Here is a 15,863-nt window from a genome sequence, read left to right on the forward strand (position 1 = left end):
TGTTTTCAGATATCTAACTCTATTAGGTTACAAAGGCATAACTTTATTTTTCAGAATTTGAAAGGCTGAATCTGATGAAACCTTCCAAAGCATTACAATTTTAAACTATTTACTATGCACATAATAACAACTTAATAGTTTAATTCCTTAGATCACTCCTAGTATTTTGAAAACAAATAGCTAGTCATGCAAAATGGAGTCTGTTAAATAAATTACTTTTGCCAGCAGCTCAGTCAATTCATAATCCCGGGTGTGGCAGAACAGATGATTTATGTTTTGTTAGCACCTACTAAGCAGAACTATGAAAAGCAGCAATTGTAGAACTACACCTAAACATTAGTATTAGAAAACCATTAGCTACTTCACCCAAGGTTCTGTACTATTTGGCTAAAGATGTCATTTAATTTCACGGTGTTCTGATCTATCTTGGTTGTTAGGGCTGGGGCGGGGCAGGGATCACTTCTCTCAATCTCTTTGAATATATATTTTTTGTTCCTATACCTTAAGCTATGAAGCATGGTGACTTCAAATCATCATATGTGCCTACTCCATGTGACTTCAGTTCAAGTTGGTCTTCAGAAAACAGACAACTCTTACATCTCCGTATTTCATCTACTTCTTGCCTTCCCACTTATCCTCCCCATTTCAGAGGTTTACAGGTTCTCTGCTGCCAATACTTCCTTTGATAGCAACCATGCCAAATTTAATACTTCAAATTTAACTTCAGCATTACGTCTAAAGGCCCCTTGGCTAACTGCAAAATAACCCCCTCACTCCAAAAGCATGTACTGCTTTTAATAAGATACAATATTAAATATCACTGCCTTTCTTCTCTATATATAAACTTAAAGACAATTCCTGCAGGAATCAATTTCAGGGTAAAGCTGTAAAGAGCCTGACAACATCTGAGACAAGACAACCTAAGGGCTCGGTGAACTGAAAGGAGTGGTTGTGGTTCACACTTTGTTGTGCCTGACAACCCTGCCCCTTTCTCACTTTCTTGGCTGGGGCTGTGCCTTTCTTTGTGCCACTTCGGAGAACTGAAGCAGCTCGAAGTCAGTGCAGCTTATGAACAGGAACAGTAAAGAAGTCTTCACCTGTACAGTCCTATTCCCTTTCTGTGTCACACGTTTTCTGAAGGAACTTTTCAGTTAAATCAGTTTTCCAACCCAGCTAACTACAGCTGTGCAAGCATCGGATGAAGGACCTGAGGCACGGCAGGCCAGGCACAGCCTGCGATCAGCACAAGGCAGTTATGGAAACCACACTGCCATGAAAACCCAACCTCTGCGCATGTGCGGATGAAGCACCGACTTCCTCCTCCTGGGCTTATGGCTTCTCAAGAGGCAACAAAAAGCCACCAAGACAGGGAGGACAGGCCAGGTACACAACCAACATTACTCCAGAACCTGGAAAACACCCCCACCCCCTAGCAGCAAAGCAGGCTCCTCAAACCAGTGTAGGAAACTTTTCCCCTTTCCTAGAGAGGGGGGAGAGGCACCACCAGAGGGCTGTAAGTGCTAATGGTGTCAACAAATCCCCCAACATGGTGTACTCTTTTGTCTAGTAAGGTTCTGATTTCACTTATATCCCAAATACTCCTAAAATGAGCTTTAGAGAAAGGAAAAAAACGCAAGATCCAGAAAACTACTACATTTTTCAGTAATTAACTTATTTGATTCCACAATATAAACCTTCAGAAGAGAGAGTTCACAGTGTTTCACCCCAACAGAAAATAAAGAAGTAAACTGCTGAACAAAATCAATCGTGCATACTTAGAAGCAGAGCTTTTCCTAAACCTGCTGGAACATCAGTGCAAAATGAAAACTATCAAAAAGCACTAGAGAAAGCAAGCTCATTGCTACTGTCCACCCTGCCACAGGTAGTTCAGTATTCCACCAGGAAAACACGAAACAGAAAAACCAAACTGCCAGCACTGAGCATGCATCTCGCCACTATCAGAAGTAACTCCCCTTCAGTATCAGCTTACGAGGCATTTGTTGCATGGTTTTTCCATCTTTTTCAAAAGCCATGCCAACAGTAAACCCCTGACCCTCAACGTATTAACAGCTTTGTATTTTATTCTGACAGGGTCACAGCATAAAGACATGTTGGCTACTGTACTAAAAGGAAGATATTTCACAATTATGAAACACTCAGAAAAATCCAATATAAAAGTCCGCCTGAATGTCATTTGGGGTACTTTCCACCATCCACATCCCAATAAAACTGGGTGCATTCCAGACTGAAGCACTTTGAGGAGCAGAGCACTGATCTGCAGTGCTCAAATGGCTTCAAGTTTTACTTGGGACCCATCAGCAATATTTGGTGGAACAAACTGCCTTCCCTCCAAACAGGTGAGAAGTAAGGTACTGTAGTGACAGCTGTTAATTTTAAGAGAAACTGCAAAACTAAGTAATTGCATATTATAAATGGTAAGCCTAATTGCAAGTTGCTGGTAGTTAAAACATACTCACAACACAGATGAATTACTTTCTACCATGTAACAAAACCCTCTCATTTACATTCTAATCACCACAGAGCATTTCAGTATTTTACAAAAATTCTCTCAAAATAAAAAAGAACTTCCAAGAGAAGGGATTTTCCCTTAACAGAACTTAGGTTGTTGTGATTTTAGGTACTGTGAAACAAACACATGCACAGCTCGGTTAAGAAGTGGACTGTCATAAAGATGCTGCTCAAATCAACAGAACAGCATTTCTGTAAAGCATTTGTACAAGGTAGACAGATATATCACACACACACACACACACACACAAATCAGAATTTCCCCCACCGCTGACAGGCAGCTGGGCCTGGGGAGGCACGCAGCAGCCGCCTAGCAGCATCCCTGCCTGCAGGCAGCCAGGGGCACAGCGGAGAGCAGTCCCTTCTGCCCGGGACATGAGGCTGCCTCTGCGCCAGCTCTCGCCCAGTGGAAAGGGTGGAGACAGGAATGTTCTCCGAAACAGAAACCGACCTGCTGCGCACCGATGAAGTACAAGAAATCTCATCTTGCCAAATTACCTACGAATACCTCATCAAATAACCCCATCTGAATTAAAGACATTTATTACTACTTGGATCTGATTAACCTACCTGGTCAAAGCTGATAAACTAATGCGTATGTGGCTTTTAATGTACCTTGCAAAAAGGTGAGTTTGAGAATAGCTTCTTTATATGCCCAAAAGTTGTAATAACACAAAGGGAAATAAGCTCCCTTCTGAAAAAGATTCATTCACAAGCAAACAACTCTTTAAAAACTGACCTAGCAATTAATAGAATCTGGGTTTAACACAGATAACTCACCTGAAACGAAACAAACTACACTTTGCTGCACTTCACATACACTATTAGTTTAATTTACCTTACACACAGTAAAGTAAGTTATATTCTAAAAATAGGTTTAGGGCTCCATATGCTTTGAGCTGTTTGAGAATCAAAATCAAATAGATTTGAAATCACTTAATAAAATGTTGTGGAGGTTGGGGTTTTTTTCCAAGACATTATTTAAAATTGCCTAAAATGCCTCACTTTAAGTTCAAGTATTTTCTGTATCACCAGAACAATGTCCAACTTAACGCATCAGCAGCGCCTGATCACAGCAATGAGGCTAACCACGGACCCGGCTGTGTTATTAAGTGCATAGCCAGCAGGTCAAGGAAAGTGACTACTGTTGTGAGGCCACATCTGGAATACTGTGTCCAGCCTTCCTCTCTCCCAGTACTGGAGCAAGTCCAGCAGAAAACCATTGGGATGCACAGGAGGCTGAAGAACATGACATACAAGAAAAAAAAAAAAAAAAAAAAAAAAAAAGGAGAAAACGAAAACTGGGTTTGTATAGGCTAGGAGGGGGGGAAAGGGGGTGGGGAGGAGGATGGGAAAGCATCTAATTTCTCTTTTAAGTTACATAAAGGGAGATCAGAGAGAAAACTGATCCAGACTCTTCTCAGAGGTAAAAACTACAAAGGACAAGAGGCAATGGTGGCAAGTTGCAGAAAGGGAAACTCATGTTTTTAAGGGCAAAAGTTCCACTGGGCACTTGGTTTACCACTAGAACCAGAAGGTGCCCAGAGATGTTGTGGAATCTCCATCCCTGGAGATTTTGGAAATACTGAGTGGACAAGTTGAGCAACTTGATCCAATTTTGACATCAGCCCTGCTTTGAGTAGGAGGTTGGACTACATGACCTCAGGAAGTCCCGTTCAATCTATACTATGTTGTAAAATACTCCACAGCAAGACGTCATAAAATATTTTTATTAAATACCATATTGATCAGTTGATTTCATTTCTAAATCACAGCTGAAAGCTATGACAAAGCATCAACATAAAAAGCATTAAAAAAATTACTATTTTGGTGAAGCATTAGTTTTCAACTCAAGCTGAGCTGCACACCTACTCAGTTGGCAAGTATTAACTCTTCTGTGGGCTGTAGATCTCTGCTCCTAAACAAGGAGCCCAGTGAACTAACAAAGCCTGGTGTCCTACAAATACACATTTCTCGTCTCAAGAGTACCGATAAATCCATCCGTAGAACTGGGGCATCTGTCATTTTCTCTCTGGAGGAGTCCGACTTCACCTGTGTGACCTCCTGATGCAGTTTCTTCCTCAGAGGAGCAGCATATACGATCTGTTCGCATTAACAAAATACCTATTTTTAAGAAACTTGCAGAAACTTTCCATCCTTAAGACATCTACCAACTGTCAAATTTGATGAAAGGCAGGCAGCAGGTTCAAGAATCATATGTAGGGGTACAGGAGACAGACTGATGCAACCCCATACTGATACTGTGAACGTATAAGCCTTATGTCCTTAATAAATCATGTTTCAAAAAAACCCTAAACACAAGTTATCTCTACCTGTTTCTGTGGGCTGGATCATGCCATGTTAAGGAAATGTGTATTTATTTATAAAATGCAAGTGTCCCTGAGCTGCCCTCTTCAACTGTTAAGCCAGTATCCCGTTACTTTGGGCAGACAGGAGAAGTTGCTACTTCTCACCTTCCGTAACTCTTGGGCAGTAGCTGCAGTCCCATCGCTGCTGCCTGCTGCACAGCTTGCTGACCACCTGTCCATCATGGGGGAGAGCGGGGAAAGCAGCCTTCGCTGCTCCTCTGGTGTTTCCACAGGTTAAGCAAGGTTAAGCAAGTTTGAGTGACTGAAAGGAAATGCTTACCTCTGCCTTCTCCCCAGAGGGAAGCAGCTGATAACTAGCCACCAATTACATTCCCTAATGCTCTACTCTGATCCTTGCACTACGGAGGATGTAGTAGGGTTGGCCAACTTGTATCAGCTCCCCGCTCTCCTTATCACGCAGACCAGAGCATGTTAATTACCAGGTATCGACACCCATACACAACCCCTGCTCCCTAAAAGCACACATAAACAGGGACATGAATCGCTACACTTGCTCTACCACGAAAGAGTACTCTCTCCAGATTAACGCAACCATTCACAGGAAAAAAAAAAAAATTACAGGCTGTTTCTTATCCCTGCCACTAGGCAGTCTGTCCCCCAAACCCCCCCAGTCTGACCCTGACAGAAGGATGCAAGGTCTACCTTTTTATGTAACATTGGACACACCCAAAATAATATTACACAACCATCAATCCCATCAAGGTGGGGGTTTTTTGTCTTTTAATATAAATATCTATGCCTTGCAGATCATTTATTTCTGGGGTGGGCTGGGGTTTTTTCCTGTTTTGAGTCTCTTTATGAATATAGTTCCAGACTTCATTTTAAATTATCCATCCTCTAAAAGCAGGGCTCTTCTGTGAGACAGTAGAAAGCAGCAGAACTTTGGAAAAAAACCCAAATTGCTAAATGTTTTAAATATTCTTTTTTGTATTACTTTCACATTCATCTATTGACTACCTTAACTTCTAATATCACCTGTCTGTAGCACAAAGATGTCTTTGTAACAATGCAATCAAATTCAGAAATGCAAGATTTGAGCATCAAGATTGTTTTCCTCCAGCTGCATTCAACTTTACTATTTATATGGAGTTATTTGCAGCAGTGATAATACTTCACATAAGCCTAACAACAAAAAGGGCTTCCAAAAACTAGACTATAAACCAGAACATCCCTATCACATTCCCATTCACTTTTTGTTTCCAGAACGATTACTTGTTTTATACTGTCAAATTATTGTCCTTGCCAAATTACCACTGACCAACTAGATGAACTGGAAATTTAAAGCTCAACACTATCATGTTTTTATTGCTGTTTCAGTGAGTTTAAAATATGGCCTGTTAACAGGTAGCTCCCCCAACCACACCACACCACCCACCACCAACAAAAGAAAAAACCCCACACACATTTGAGGAGGAGGAGACAATCTTAAAAACCTTTCACATTTTGTCTGAAAGGTAGTTCTGAAACTTTCAGACTCGGTCTGAAAGCTTACTCTGAGGTTGTTAATCCCTTATCACTGGAAGAAAGGGAAAGTCACATGAAGTACATTGCACCAAAACCCCACAAAACAACTCTTAAGTGAAAGAGGAGGGGAACAAAAAAAACACAAACCCACAATATTTGCATGTATTTGGATAAATTAATTCAGAGTAACAAACATGACTGTATGACTAAACAAGTGCTCAAAGAATGTCCTGCAGTCCTAGGAAGTGCTGAGGATTTTGGCTAAACTTTGTTTGCACTGTGGTCATCCCCTAGTTTCACAGGCAGGAATACTGAAAACAAAAAATAGGTTAGAAAGGACACTGACATGGATAGCCACATATTAACCACTTCACCCTCAGCAACAAAATCTCTGAGAGGCAAGCCTGTATCAAAGGATGAACCTTTTTTGGCAGAATTTAACTGGAGGACATTAAGATGGGGGGGCTGCCTGAGAGCATGCCTTTTCTGCTTACGAAGCAGAGAAAGTGCAGCCACAACACAGCAGTAAATATACTGCTCTGGTAAGTTTATTTTTACCCAAAACCTGATTAGGTTCAAAATGACTGCACTAGGGAAAACAGTCAAATGCCTTTAAAGGTTTTCAAATCCAGATGAGAGAACATTCGCATAGAGTTTATTCAGTCAACATCTTCCTCTATTTCCTGTGCTGTTATTTTATGTTGTGATCAATATTTCTCAAACATTATTCTCTCTGCTGCAAAATCAAAATGGAAGACTGGCTTTAACTGCGCTATCCTAAGGATACTTCATTTGCCCTTTCATTAATATAATTAAAAGAACATTTTCGTTTTCAACTCCCTAATCCAATAATCCAGAAACATGAAAGATTAGAAAAAAAAAACAAGGAAAAGAGTGAAGGTTTTTAAGAGTTAAGTCACTGGTTTTCTGTGTAACAAGCCTTACGGCACAATGCACTTGTAAACAACTAGCATCTCCCAACTTGTTCACATTAGCTGTGGGCCTAAAACAAAACCATTAGAGCCTGCAGTCTCTTTCCTTCGTTAAAGTGTACAAATTCAAATGGATTTTGCAGTCGCAGGAAACATCTCCCATCTGCACACTCATAGCTTGCCCTCTACCCCGCCCCCCAAGGGAGAAGCTTCTGCGGATCCCCACCGCATTAGCAATCAAAACAAGATAAGAAACATAGTGTTAAACTGCACAACCCATACGTCTGTTGATTGACACGTAATCTTATTTAATCACAGTAGCTTGTATGTTAGGCACTACAATACATTACAGTTGCTATGGCATTAAACTACAAGTGCATCCAACATTTTCCTTATCAAGTATACAACATCAACTGGGACTTTGTTCCCTATCATTTCATACGCAAGACAGAAGAGCAATAGTTAAAGAGCACAACGCACCAAATGTAGTCTTTCACATCAGTAATTTTAGAGTAGAAAACACAGAGACCCAAGTGTATATCTCAGCCAAACCAGAGATTTCAATTTTTTGTTAGTAATTTTGTATAGTGTTCACAGCAGACACAATGTGTTAGAGTAAGTTTTTAAAGAAAAGATAACCCTTAGTTTTGGAGGGGAAACAGTTTCAGTAGGGAGCTTAATAATTTACCGTTTGGAGGGGCAGAAAGTGGCCCCGTTTCCCCTGTGGCTGCGTACTAGCATAGTGATGCCAAAAAAGGGCATCAACTGCCATCCTACTGCTTTTTGTAATCTCTGATCTGTGGCGAAATAATTTAGCCTTAACGCGCTGGCTGTTAAACACACCTCTAACACCCTGTTGATACGAACCTGCCTGTACACAGCATACGTCCTGGAATTACTGTTTCGAAGTACCTTCCTAAATGGGACTGCGAGTGTCAATCAGTGCAGCTAGTACCGAGGTTATCTGCACCGGTTTATTCGCCCTAGCTCAGATAATAAAAGCACACCTTAATAAAACACAGCCTATACCATAAGCTACGCTAACAAGTTTTGGACTGGATATACTGCTGTGATTTCTAACACTAAACCCATAACAAGGATATCTTCACACCATAAACAAGATTTCTGATTTACATTTTCAAGGTTCTTCCCACAGCAAAAAAGCAAGGGCTGCAACTCAAAAGTTTTTGCAAGAGAGGCTCACCTCACAGCTAAGCTCAGGCCTAGATGAAAGCTGCCACCCTGAAACGCAGGATGACTTCATATTAACAGGCCAGCACAATTCCATGACTATATGCAAGAACCGATAGCTGCAAAAATCTGTAACATACAGCTGAAGGCTCTGAAGAACCTTTGCTGAGAAATGCACTTGTTTACAGAAGATTAAGCACCAGAGAGAGAAATTAAATGCTGATAAAGCTTTCATGAAGTCATAGCCTGTAAACCACCTCGTTTAGCACCTCTGGTCAAAAAATGCTGAAGAAACAGATGCAGTGCTGGAAGAAAGTTGACAAAACAATAACAACAAAAAATTCCATCTGCATCCCTTGAATTATTTCAGAGGTAAAGGGGGTTTTTAACCTGTTTTACTAACAGAAGACAGAATACGAAATCTTAAGTAAGGTCACCGGGCATGTCACATTTATAACCATGACACTAGATCTACCACCACACAGCATCATCCCAACACATTTAGATTGTTTAAAAAAAAAAAAAACAAAACAAACCTCAAACTCTCAATCGGGTCTGCTCCCAATTTCAGCATGCTGCAGTTTACTCGCCTCGCTCCTTACGCCCGATATTAAGCCAAGCAAACACACACGCCCGCTTTTTAGCGAGATCTGGCACAAGTCTCCCTGACCCACCAACACCCAGGAACTAGAAGGGCCGAGCGCACTCTCACCTGCACGCCGGCACCGCAGCACCACCCCCCACCCCGGCAAGGGCCAGGCCGTTGCGGCCGCCGCACGCAGCCCCCGGCCCCCGGCCGCGCCGCCAGGTGAGCGGGCACACCGCGCCAGGCCGGGCTGTGCCGGCACCCGCCGCCCGCCCCGGCGCCGCAGCCGCCCTGCAGGGCGCGAGACGAGCGCCCAGCTCCGCAGGCAGAGGGGAAAATCCTGAGGAAAAGCAGGGCACGGCTGAAAGGAAACGAGGCGTTCGGCGGCACCCGCCGATGGAGGCATGTTTGGGGGGAGGGGGTAGCAGCGAGGGAGGAGGGTGATGCCGGAGGACAATCCCGGCGAGACGCGGGAGGGCCGGGTGCCCGAGGCCTGGGCCCCCGCCGAGGGCCGGCCCGGGGCGGCGGGGAGGGAAGGAGGGAGCTGCTGAGGGCAAGGGCGCTGCCCCGGCGGGGCCGGGCAGCCGGCACTCACCAGACCATGCCGTAGGCCCCCTCGCCGATGTAGGAGAGGTTGGTGTAGCGGGGCCCCACGTCGAACACCTGGCCCCGCACCATCTCCGGGCCCCCGGCGTTGGCAGAGCCGCCCGCAGCCCCGGCCCCCGACACCGCCGCCATGTTGTCCGTGCCGGGAACCGCGGTGACTGCGTGCGGGGGGGGGGGGGGGGGGGGGGGGGGCGGAGGCGGGGGGAGGAGGAGGAAGGCGGGGGGATACGAGGAGAAGGATGCGGGAGGGAGGAGAGAGGCGCCGCCCGCTCCGCCGCGCTCCGCAGCACCGGCCGCCGCCTCCCGGGCTCCCTCAGCGCCGTCACCGCCACGGCCGCTCTGAGGAGACGGGGCCGGCCGCGCGCGCGCGCATCTGCCCGGCGCGGGAGGGGGGGGGGGGGGGGGGAGGGGAGGAGAGGGCGGGGGCTCGCGTGCAGGGAGCGGCGGGGGCGGGGCGGGGCCGCGGGGCGGGGCCGCGGGCGGGGCCGGGCACTGCGGTAACCGCAGCCGCTGGGGAGGGGGCGCGGCACGGGGGGCGGGCCGGCTGTGCGGGGTGCGCGGCCGCCCGGCGCCATTAGAGGCGTCAGGTGACGGCGGGCGCGGGGCAGGAAATGGAGCCGGGGCCCGGCCCGCGCCCCCCGCCGCTGCCTGCCGAAGGAAGGCCGGGACGGGCCGAGGGAGGCGGCGGGAGCGGGACCCGCGCCCCCAGCAGCGCACGGCCGCCGCCCCGGGCCAGTGCCGGTGCTGGCGCTGTGCCTGTGGGGGGGCCGGCCCCGGGGTGCCCGGTGCCCCGGCCGCACGGCAGCCGCCCTGGGCCGTGCCGCACAAGGGTACGTGCGCGAAAGCCGCGTTGCTGTAACCAGGGCGGGTTCATCCGACGCCTCCTGGCTCCGGCGCACGGGTTTGCAGCCGCTCGTTAGCGAACGGTTTTATGCAGAACTGCAGCGTCCTGCGCGGTGGCTCCCACCGACCCGGGCCGAGCGGGAGGCCCGAGCGCACGGCTGGCTTGAGCGGCCGCTTTGCTGCAGCGGCATTCCCTTGGACTGGCACTGTGCAAAAGTCACGCACAAGCATCTTGACTCCACTTCTGAAATTTTTTCTGCAATTCTTAAATGATCTTGGCAAAACACATCAGCCCCTGCCCTGAAACCCTCCTGTTGCTGCCGCCCGAGATGTGTTCCATGTTCCGTGCCTTAGCAAACCCGTTCGGACGCAGGCCTTGCGTCCTGGCACGCCCACGTCTCCACCTTTATACCCAGCACAGCCCGCTGGAAGACCCCAGTGTGGAATCATCCCATTGCCCCTTGAATACCCAGCATTTTTCTTACACGTAGTTCCTAATTCTGCACTGCTGCATAATGGTGCTCAGCCAGGAGCTGTGGTGCGACAAGCCAGTTGCTCCCAAGCTCTCACCGGTTGTACTCTGTCCCCTTCTTTTTCAACTTTCCTTTCTCAGCTCTGCTCTCTTCCTGTTGACATTTTCACTATTGACATCCCTGCCGGCAATCCTGCTGCTCCGTGTCTGCCCTTGCCTTGCAAGTGTCCCTGCCCTCCTCCTCCCAGCTGCCAGAGGGTCGCTGCTGCCATCCCACCCTCTCCCATCACTACCTGCCACAAACCAGCTTCCTCTGCCACCAGCTGAACACTTGCAGTTTTCCACAGCTGCTTCCAAATGCTGTACAACCTCCTGATTACAACTGTGCTAACACTTCTCCAAGCATCAGGGTTGCAGTTTGAGCAGTAGAGAGGGAAGAGCCAGGGGTTCCAGCCGTGTGGCCACCATTAGCCACACTGCAGTCAGAGCCAGAGCTGCCCGCACAGCCCCAGCCTGGCCAGACGGAGTAAACGCTGGCATTGATGAGCAGCGTCGTCTAATAAACTCCTCTCTATTTAACCAACATTCAACTATTCAGCTTGGGGGTTTATGTATTTGAGTGGGATAATGCTTCTGAGGTGGTGTTTTGGGGTTTTTTTTAACTTGTATATAACGCTTTCCATGATGTGGCCTCCTGCAGTCGAGAAAGACAGCATTATTTTTCTCAGAAATTTCAGACAGCAGTTAACGTGTTTAACTTTTCTGAAACCATATACAATATTACTTAAAAGGTTCTCAACTCTAAAAATGAAATTACGCTTACAGTTCTGATTATGTACATAAATAAATCTGTCATCAGAAAATGCAAAACAAATTATAATAGAGAATCTAGCTTAAACACAACCTGTCACAGTAAATTAAATTAAGAACTGGTGTATATCTAGATTATTTTCTACCTTCAACCAGGATGTGTCTGATCAAAAGGAAACCAACTGGGCAGACTAGGAAATTGTGGAAAGACTGTCAGCTCCTCTGACTGCTGTGTTCAAATATATGTCTAATCCAATTAAACCCAAATAAGTGGTCAAAAAGCTATGGCACGCTTTCCCAACAATTTCTCCGGTGACAGAACTTAGTGTATGCATTTCAATGAAGTACTAAAGTTACTGAGATAGGCAGACCCGACAGAAGTGTTATCAATTGCTTTTCAGCCTATTTAAATACACTGCCATTACCAGCACTTAATGTTGGGTCTTTTGCTTTAACAAGGTGACTTTAAAGCCTCAGTTCTGGAAAGAAGATAAACATGTTTTGGGAAAATTCTTAGTTCTGAGATCAAAATAAAGGGTTATGCTGGGGGAGAGGAGGTGATGCTTACTAAAAAATGATAGCAGATAATAGAAAACATGAGGAAGGAAAACACTTTTATTTCAAACAGAAGTAAAAGCAGAGTTTGTCCAAACAGAAACACAGTACCTTCAGTTTGAAAGCTAGGAAAGAGCTGAGCCATACAATCAGTCAGTTTAAAAATGCCATGATTTGGACCGTCTCCATCTTCATATCAAGTTCAGGAGTCACATGGATGAGTTCATCCTACAAGCAGGATCTAGAAATTCTCTGTACTGTTATACATATCTACTTTAACTGTTAAATTCATGTTCTGTAAATAGGTCTCTTCAAAAGTAAACGTCCTCCTACAAAAGGCCCTGGGAGTCCTGGGAACAGTGTTCTCAGATTTAGGCAAAGGACAAACACTATGCAGCTGCCCTGCAGTGCCACTCCTTAGTGGGGGTAGGAGCGATTTCAAAATTTGGTCCTAATCTAAAACTACAGCTACATCTCCCAAGATTATCATCATCATCATTATATTAGTTGCATTATTTGCGTGGGGACATTGAAGACATGCCTTCCTTGCTAGCTGCTGTAAGAACCATGGTGTTTGCTTCCAGAGTACCTCTGCATGACGCTGAACCTCCCCGTCATCCCAACAAAATGCAGGCATTAAGTACATAAAACAATTTTCCCAGCATTATTTTATAAGACCTCAAGGCTGTGTGTGGGGGTGACGGGAGAGAGAAATAAGACATGTAAGATGTTTTATAAAGATAAATTTTAACTTCTAAGGCACTCAGGAACCATGGTGATGAATGTGATACAAACTTAAATTGCTTAGATATGAGCTCTGATCCACAGGGAACTATCCTAAGATTCACAAGGAGCAGCAGATGCTAACAACCTCTACTCAGTACCTACCTGGGCTTGATTTAACTGGTGACATATAGCTGAAATCCCTTGAGACCGATCCTTGTTTCAATGTTGACTGCTGCTCTGACGGTGTAAAGTGACCTCAACGAAAATGAGGATCTCGCCATGATCTTATGCTGTTGGGAAGTCAGAAACAGTCTCTCACCCAAAATGCTGGGCAACTGATGCCAAAACAAACTTACTTCCCCCCTGCCCCAGTATTTCCTTCCCCCCCCCCCCCCCCCCCTTCAGCATTCTGACTGACTTTGCAGGAAGCTTATGGTGGCTTACACACCACGGAGTTGAAGCCAGTAAACAGATTGCTATGTTTGTTTTGTGCATGCCAAGGGGAGCACAAACGATTATTAATTGCAGAACTATACTGTCAGCAACAACCTTGATCTTGCACTGGGTATCATTCTGTCACTGTCAGGATCTGTCACTATCACAGGAGATCTCTTGTATTATCGAGGAGATCTCTTGTATTATCTATTGCATTCTTGTTGGATTTGCTGTTCACAAATATAGTTTGAAAACACAGTTGCAATTTCAAGTCATTTTTATGTTCCTTAGTTTTGTACAAGTAGTTTACAATGACACTATAAATATTTTAAAAGGGATCCATTTTACAGCAACCTGAAAAGCTTGTTATATAATTCTAACCGTTTCAATTAATATACTGACATTTTGTTGCTGTCTATATAAAATTAAGTTGTTTTTATTTTTCAGCTGCAGTAGCAGCAGTATCCAGGCACTGTCCTGCACTTCAGTAATGGAAATTTCCCAGCCTCAAAGCACACTCTGTCTCAGTCAGCTGCAATAAAACTCTGAGTGATTTCAATATTGTTGTGTGCTTTACTTGTCTTCAGTTATCTGGAGCTGGTATCTTTTGAAAACCAACTACTCTTCAGGAGCTTGCTTCATCTTGCCCAAAACTTAAAATTCAGCAAACAAGCCGTGGATGATAGAAGAATTGAGCCCCCAGATAAAAAGTTATTTTACAGGACGGACAAAACACCACATACATATAGTCAATATTTATACAGAATGTTACAGTGACTTGTGAGGATCCCACTGAAGTCCCGGTACGTGGCCACTGTTTTCTTGTGCCTACGCTTCCTGCACTAGAAGGCTATTACAAGTTTTTACGAGAAGATTTAGTTAGCGCATAATACCCACACTCTCAATTTCTGTATTTCTGGTATTATTGATTCCTAGGAAAATACAAGAAAATACAAAAAAGGAAATAAGATTATTACAAAACCTCAGAAATCTAATGATTTACAAATACTATAATATGCAGCCTGCTCCCCTGACTTGTTTTCAGTTCAGCTGTAGACAGGACAAGTGATGCCTCCAACAGAGGCAGAAGTCAAAGAATGCAGAAACACGATTATCAGGGGTTTATGTTGTCCAGATACTGCAGTAACTCCATTTTTTTGGCATTTCTTGCTCCTACCTAAACATTTAGGGAGCATTTGTGATGAAGAAGTGGGCCGATGTGAGGACAGAGAAGAAATGATGATGAAGGACAGAATAAAAGAGAATATGAGGGGGGGAGAATGTAAAATAAAAGCAAAATGAATGGGGAACGAGCTATGGGAATGGAAGGGTTCTATTTGGAGGGGTGATAGCCAGACCCCACTGCTTCTAGCTTTGTGCAAGTAAGGCACTTGGGAGACACACAAGTCCCCTCATGGGGAACCAATCTGGAGAATGGTGTCAGTTCTTCTAAAAGGAAGGGCTTGCTTTCACTGACGTTGTTGCTCATCACTAATACACGTGCAGCTACTGATTTTCTGGTGGCACAGGTATGCTTCCTGGTTGTCTGCTGGTTTTATTTATTTAGTGTAAATAACAGGCAGTGGCTGAAGAGAAACAAGCACTAGGATCAGCACACTAATGGGATTCTGGTATCTTCACAAAAAATGACCTGGCTTCAAAATTCAAGCAATGTTGATAACAACAGCACATGGTGAGTGCGTGGCAGCCTTTCTGAGCCAGTTGGAGGCCACAGCACAGTTATTCTGAATATAAGGTTCCACACAAATGCACTGTCACACTTGGCTTCCTTGCTGCTAGCCTTGGCAGATAACAAGGAAACAGGACTGCCGCCTCTCCTTTCCCGGCCGGATCCTGGCTTTGCCGACACTGAACTGCAGAAGAGGCACCCTCCTTATTTACAGCTGAGACACACCTCAAGCACCTGCAGGGAAATAAATCTGCATCTTTGCTCTCTCATCTGTACCTGTGCTGCGGCAGGGAGGGAAGGCGGCAGTCCCTTCTCCGCGCAATTTGTTCAGTCCACTGACTTGAGAGTCCGAGGAGCCCATACTGTGTATTTTCAATAGATACTGTATAAGTTACTACAGTCCAAAACTGATGAATCATCATTCATTTTTAAAACAACCATTTCTTCTGCAGTTTTGCATATCTATAGCAGATAAGAACTGTGCAGATGAGAGGTTTCCTGAAGGAAGTGGTGTCACCGTATTTTGAAAAAAAGAGCCAAGCTGTTGGAATCTGTGTTGCGTTATGGGGGTAATGCAATACTGCCGAGCGCTTCCTGTTTATCATGAGCGATACCGTTTTCACCACATCATAAA

At 45.2% G+C, this 15,863-nt stretch overlaps 1 protein-coding gene across 1 annotated transcript in view; it reads right to left on the minus strand.

Annotated features, from left to right (window-relative positions):
- The window catches only part of MAPK1 (mitogen-activated protein kinase 1), a 37,127-nt gene extending 27,060 nt beyond the window's left edge, over positions 1-10,067 (minus strand). Inside the window, exon 1 of the mRNA XM_040603273.1 lies at positions 9,688-10,067. Coding sequence (XP_040459207.1) covers positions 9,688-9,830 — 143 coding nt within the window. The 5' untranslated portion in view covers positions 9,831-10,067. The remainder of the gene's footprint in view (positions 1-9,687) is intronic.
- Positions 10,068-15,863: the final 5,796 nt, after the last annotated feature.

Source organism: Falco naumanni, chromosome 1 (assembly GCF_017639655.2).
Source record: "Falco naumanni isolate bFalNau1 chromosome 1, bFalNau1.pat, whole genome shotgun sequence".
Taxonomy (NCBI): Eukaryota; Metazoa; Chordata; class Aves; order Falconiformes; family Falconidae; genus Falco; species Falco naumanni.